Below are 7,301 nucleotides of genomic sequence, written 5' to 3' on the forward strand. Positions count from 1 at the left end.
GAAGGGCGGGGGTTGTAGGGGTCTCGCTCGTCTTTTCCTGCCCTGCCAGGCCAGTGCCCGGATTAAGTGTCTGGCTGTGATTTTTGGAGGGGACACCACTTTTTTTCCCCATCTTTTGGTGATGGGGTTCCCCCTTAAAATTCCTACCACACCTAAAAGGGAGGGGGGTCCCCATCTGTTTTATTTTTCAAATTTTTTAAATTCTGTCCAGTACCTCTGTGGTAGTGAACAGAATAACAGCCAAATGCTGTAAGGCAGACTCTAGCTATTCACTCCCTGCTGGTCAGCCCCTATGAGAATAGGGGCGAACAGCAGCGAGTGACCTGCTGAACGCTCGCCTCAGCCGATCCAGATATATGGCTGAGGCGGACGTGTTCTTCACTTCAGCTGAACCAAAGGGAGCCAAAGCCAGTCGATGTATGGCTGAAATCAGCGGCAGAGGGCTGAAGTGAATAGCTGAACGGGGTTTGCTCCCTTCACTTTGGCTCGGTTATTCACTCTGAGTGAGTAACCTCCATAATATCCATTCATTTTAGTATAGAAAAATGTTTCATGTCATGAAAACAAATAGCTAAAGCCGGCCATACACTACCAGAATTTCATTGGAAGATGTTTGTTTTTGGAAAGTTCATTCCATTTTCTTATTGTTAGCTGGGTCTAGTCAACATTAGTTTTTTTCGACCATAGTGACGAGGAAAATCAAAGCAACAGGATGGAAACGTTTTGTCATTTCTCATCTAAATCAAAATTCTAACCATGAATGTAATTTTTGTTCAGGAAAAATTGTAATGTGCTAGGCTCAAAAGTAACTTGTTTCATACATTCAGGATCCCAATCAGGTATCAGGTCTGGACAAAAGTTTAAAAACAAAACAAAATTAGTTGACCCAATGTTGGCAAGATCGAACGTTCAACCAAAATACTAACAGTGTATGACCATCTTTAGAAATGTTTTTTTCAATCTTAATGGACACTCAGGAACTGCTATGGGCTGAAATAAAAATACGTAGGTCAGATACAAATTATTAATGACCTATTTTTAGCAGCCCTTCAAAGACACTAATATCTTCTCACTTAATACAGTTTGATAACTGTAGGCAGTATTTATGACACTTTGTTATTTTTGGTCCAATCACTTCTACTTCAGTAAAGAAGAGTCATCTTTTGTGATCTACAGAGGTCAGTAACTCATAGTATGAAATCCAGAGGCAGCCAGGAACCTTGTAGTAGGAGGTCAGCAATGGCAGCCCTTCTTTTCCTCTCAATCCACATTTACTTCAAAAGAAACCCATGCTGAGAGAAATATGTTGGCTGCCATTGCTTTTTTTCTTTGGAAAATGCTAGCTTTCCTGGCTAACAGATATCTTCTGGTGTCAATGATTTCGGAGTCACTGCCTTAGCACATACTGTATGTATATGCAGGTCATGGGTTCTGATTTCACTAGTTGCGTGCTTGTTTCACACCAGTGACTGAGAAAGTAAGCAGTACAGGAATATGAATAAAATCACTTTCATAGCTAGTGAACGGCAACAGGATTTGCCATTTTCTAAAAACATATTGATACGTAAAATTAATGTTACTTGTTTGGCATAGGGTGTGTGTGTGTGTAATATACATACATATACACAGGGCTTGAAAAATCCACTCGTCCTCTCGTCTGTGATGAGAGGACGGTGGAGCCCGACGAGCAGCTTCCCGGCCGGCCGTTGTAATTACACGGCCGGCCGCTTTAAGGTGCCCATAAACCTTACGATTATCGGACGAAACCTTTCGTCCCACGATCGAATAGTCGTATGATTTTCGTAAGGCAGCCCCATCCTGCCCAGATGATCGCAAGATTAATTTAGCTGTAATTAACGAAAAGCACTTGGACTAAATGCGGTAATTGATTTGCCGTATTTTCGTTAGCGCAAGCGCAGTGTAAATCGTACGATTTTTGACGGATGGAAACGCCAGCAACCTAGCGAAAATCGTACGATCTAGCAAAGTTTTCAAACATGCTTGACCTTTAAAAGTCGTACGATTGTACAGTACTGTCGGTCGGACACTGCAATGCACACATACGATTATTGGCCGAAAAGTCGATCGCATACGAAAATCGTCCGATAATCATAAGGTGTATGGGCACCTTTAAATTCAAGCGATCGGGCGTCTCTACACTTGTATTACCAGCAGCTGTCACTGCCGTTGCCGGTCCCGAGATCCGCTGTGCCTGATGCAGCCAGGAGCGTCACAGCTCTGTGACAGGAGCTCAAAGGGAGTCGGTACACGATCTCCCTTTGATCTCCTCTCAGTCCCCGAATGCAGGAAGTGATGTATATTACGTGTGTGTGTGTGTGTGTGTGTGTGTGTGTGTGTGTGTGTGTGTGTGTGTGTGTGATCCATACCTGTGGTTATGGCCGATCACATGAATTCCTCTATGAGACTTCTGATCTGCTATGGGTGGGAACAATACAATGACAGCTGCCACTGCCCGCAGCAGTTCCAGTGTAATCACACAGCCTGCTATTACCTGTGGAAGACCACAGACTGTTTACATCCTGGTGTGATCATCTGCAGACTGTGTGATTACTTGGGAATAGCTGCACAGGTATGAATGGGGCCCTAAAGTAAACCTAATACGAAGGAAACACAGGGATAGCCATTGCTTTCCCCCCTTTGAAAAATGCTAGTTGACTGGATGTTATGGTGACCCTCTTTGCTTTATCTCTTTCTGTCTTTATAAATTACAGACCTGGAACACACATGCAGATCAAAAAAGTTAGAATCAGTGTACTTGTTCTGGGTTAGTGTCTGAATGTAATGAAACAAGAGGGTTGGCATGAAAGCAAGGCAACTAAAATTTCGGAAAGGTTTGCAATGTTGGCTTCCAGGTGACAACAAATTTCCTTCGAGTGGAGTTTCGTTTTGCTCCTGCCAATATAAATTATTTGTATACTTTAGAGTATATCTGCCAGAACAGAAATAAAATGATTTTCCGCTGCTGGCCTCCATCTGAAAATGCAAGCCCACTGGCTGTGTCTGGCTTCAATACATTTACTGATCCGAAACAAATAAGCAGCAAATTAAAGAGAAAAATAAAAATAAAAAAAATCACACTTCTACATCAACACTTGTTCTGGTTTAGTGAAAGAACGGAAGCCAAAGCATGAACATGACAGCACAGCACCTAGCATACATATGTGTTCCAGATCTATGACTCAGAAAGAACTGAAGCCAAAGCATGAACATGACAGCACAGCACCTTTTGACTTTTGTCAAAAGGAGGGATGCCAATTAAGTCACACTGAAATTTGGGCAGTGTATTGCCAGCCATAAAGTTTATCATGAAAACAAAAACCCTCCCCTTGTAGTGTGGCTGCCCCTGTACTGCAAGGACAGTAACTGTTTGGGTACACAATAGTCAGTAGGGAGATTCCTTCATCCATACACTTTAGCATGGATGGGGGAAATGAATGTTTCCTCCCGTTCTCCCCTACTGGGCTAAAAGAGAGTGATATCACAGAATATGGGCAGCTTTAGCAATGCCTATTGGCCTTCATCTGACTTTACATGTATCATGTCCAATAAATCAACTGAAGAGAACTGCAGTTGGAAAAAATAACTATGACTGTGAGACATTGAAATATAAACAATACTACTGTGACAAGGGACTTCCAATGTTTACACTGACACTGAGACTTCATTCACACTTGTGTTATGTCCTCTATATGCAGAGAAAAATGTCAGGCTAGATGCAGCGTTTATGCTTCTAGATGTGTTAAATGGTGTGTGTTTACATGCATATGTGTTTACATGCATCTGGTACCGATTCCTAGCATTAAATGCAATTTACATACATTTTGGTGTGTTTAGAAGTTAAAATCGATTCCTAGATACACTCGACTTCTATTTTTTCTAAACGCAGCTAAACTGACTGCAGATAAAAGCATCTAAAATGCATTGCCAATGTGTGAATAGAGCGATTATAAAGATGTATTAGATGCATATATATGTGCTTAGAAAAGTTTTTTTTTTAAAGGCATATAATTGCATCTAGACACACCTAGATGTATTTAGATGTTTTTATATGCATTTAAAAAGCTTTTATAATGATATATATATATATAAGTCGATTAGTTGTTGCAGCCCTAACACACACACTGAATTCCAATTGGTATATTCACACCTTGTGTCTAGAAGCTTTTATCTGTGGTCAGTTTATCTAGTGCATCTAGAAATTTGAACTTCTAAAGGCACCAAAATGCATGTAAACACATACTGATGGTAGGATTTGGTACCAGATGCATGTAAACTCATATAAACACATACTGATGGTTGGATTTGGTACCAGATGCATATAAACTTATATGCACACACACTTACTGATGGTAGGATTTGGTACCAGATGCATCTAAACTCATATAAACACATACTGATGGTTGGATTTGGTACCAGATGCATATAAACTCATATAAACACATACTGATGGTTGGATTTGGTACCAGATGCATGTAAACTCATATAAACACATACTGATGGTAGGATTTGGTACCAGATGCATGTAAACTTATATACAAACACACACTTACTGATGGTAGGATTTGGTACAAGATGCATGTAAACTCATATACACACCTAGTGATGGTAGGATTTGGTACCAGATGCATGTAAACTCATATAAACACATACTGATGCAAGGATTTGGTACCAGATGCATATAAATACATGTAAACCCATATAAACACATACTGATGCTAGGATTTGGTACCAGATGCATGTAAATACAAGTAAACTCATATAAACACATACTGATGCTAGGATTTGGTACCAGATGCATGTAAATACAAGTAAACACATATAAACACATACTGATGCTAGGATGTTGTACCAGATGCATGTAAATACAAGTAAACTCATATAAACACATACTGATGTTAGGAAACACATGCTGATGCTAGGATTTGGTACCAGATGCATATAAATACATGTAAACCCATATAAACACATACTGATGCTAGGATGTGGTACCAGATGCATGTAAATACAAGTAAACTCATATAAACACATACTGATGCTAGGATTTGGTACCAGATGCATGTAAATACAAGTAAACACATATAAACACATACTGATGCTAGGATGTTGTACCAGATGCATGTAAATACAAGTAAACTCATATAAACACATACTGATGCTAGGAAACACATACTAATGCTAGGATTTGGTACCAGATGCATGTAAATACAAGTAAACTCATATAAACACATACTGATGTTAGGAAACACATGCTGATGCTAGGATTTGGTACCAGATGCATATAAATACATGTAAACCCATATAAACACATACTGATGCTAGGATGTGGTACCAGATGCATGTAAATACAAGTAAACTCATATAAACACATACTGATGCTAGGATTTGGTACCATATGCATGTAAATACAAGTAAACACATATAAACACATACTGATGCTAGGAAACACATACTAATGCTAGGATTTGGTACCAGATGCATGTAAATCCAAGTAAACGCATATAAACACATATTGATGCTAGGATTTGGTACCAGATGCATGTAAATACAAGTAAACTCATATAAACACATACTGATGCTAGGATGTGGTACCAGATGCATGTAAATACAAGTAAACTCATATAAACACATACTGATGTTAGGAAACACATACTGATGCTAGGATTTGGTACCAGATGCATGTAAATACAAGTAAACTCATATAAACACATACTGATGTTAGGAAACACATACTGATGCTAGGATTTGGTACCAGATGCATGTAAATCCAAGTAAACGCATATAAACACATATTGATGCTAGGATTTGGTACCAGATGCATGTAAATACAAGTAAACTCATATAAACACATACTGATGTTAGGAAACACATACTGATGCTAGGATTTGGTACCAGATGCATGTAAATCCAAGTAAACGCATATAAACACATATTGATGCTAGGATTTGGTACCAGATGCATGTAAATACAAGTAAACGCATATAAACACATACTGATGCTAGGATTTAAAGAATCTAGAAGCATAAACACAGCTTCTAGCCTGCCATATTTTCCTGTGCATATAGAGGACAATAGGTGATATTGTTCTAGAATAGTTCACCCAGTCTACAAGTGTGTCCTATGGCATTAGTGACAGGAGTATCCCCAGTGCAGAGACTTGCTATGTCACAACAAGGAAGGAAGTGACAGTTCTTATATATAAACACAAGTCTAGGACAGCTATGTTGGGTATTCATACGAATGTTTGCTGATGTTTTGGAAAACACACATGGATGAGATCCAGCCATGTGCACAGTGAACACAAAGGGAAAGTGATGGGAGATGGTGAATGAGAAGATAAGAGATGGGGAGTTTGTTGTACAATCAGCACCCCCCCATACATGTACAGTATGATCACATATTACACTGATTTATAAAGTACATGAGACATGCCGCTGTTACCTGGCTGCTGTCCGGTCCCTGCTCCTCCGCTCCACTCTCCAAGCCTTCGTCATCCTCATCCCCCTGTTCCTCTTCTCCCCCGGAGTCCGTCTCCCAGGTGGAGTCACACTCCTCCACAGTGGTGGGTTCCTTGAAGCTGACCCCGTTCAGGAGGTTCCCCATTGGATCTAGTGCTGTGGTAGCCCGGGGACGGTCATGTCAGTGCGGATATGTCGGAGCCCCAGGCCTGAGTGTTGTGTGTGTGCTGAGCTGTCACAGACAGCGGAGGAGAGAGGTGATCCCCTTCTATATGAATCATTCACTCATCGGAGGAGGAGCACGGGAACTATTCTACCCATCATCCTCACTCTGCGAGCACAGCCCACGTCACGTGTTCCTGGAGATCAGCATCGGCCGAGCATGTGTATCCAGATCATGGGGCGCAGCATACGGGCGCTCTATACTGTCCTAACACCCGATACTGCACTAATCAGGATCGATGCAGATCAATACTGAGCAGTGTGCCATCTGATTGATCGTTCACAGGAAGAGATGGTGAATGGCTTGTTGGCTCATAAACTGTGATACAAAGTCACAATGTATCTGGGTGTAGCACTACAACCCGCATTCATCCGGCCAGAGCCCACCCTTAACCCTTTTGCTGCCAAGGCGTTTTTTGCATAGGTTATAATCAACTTTTTAGGTATGAAAATTGCTTAACCCCCGCACCCCCCTCCTAGAGTTACATATTTCCTGAAGGCACCCTGTAGAATAAAATGGTGGCAGTAGCAAATTTTCACATCACATGATATCAACGCAACTCTTTATCAAACTTTTAGTAAAAAATACACTTAAATAAAATG

The 7,301-nt window shown here is 40.7% G+C and overlaps 1 protein-coding gene across 2 annotated transcripts in view; it reads right to left on the reverse strand.

Annotated features, from left to right (window-relative positions):
- The window catches only part of OGFRL1 (opioid growth factor receptor like 1), a 31,336-nt gene extending 24,566 nt beyond the window's left edge, over positions 1-6,770 (reverse strand). For both annotated transcript variants that reach the window (XM_018569779.1, XM_018569778.1), the window contains exon 1: positions 6,460-6,770. In XM_018569779.1, the coding sequence (XP_018425281.1) occupies positions 6,460-6,621 (162 nt within the window). In that variant the 5' untranslated portion in view covers positions 6,622-6,770. The remainder of the gene's footprint in view (positions 1-6,459) is intronic.
- Between the last annotated feature and the right edge of the window lie 531 nt (positions 6,771-7,301).

Source organism: Nanorana parkeri, unplaced genomic scaffold (assembly GCF_000935625.1).
Source record: "Nanorana parkeri isolate BGI_ZX_2015 unplaced genomic scaffold, ASM93562v1 scaffold1394, whole genome shotgun sequence".
NCBI classification, from domain to species: domain Eukaryota; kingdom Metazoa; phylum Chordata; class Amphibia; order Anura; family Dicroglossidae; genus Nanorana; species Nanorana parkeri.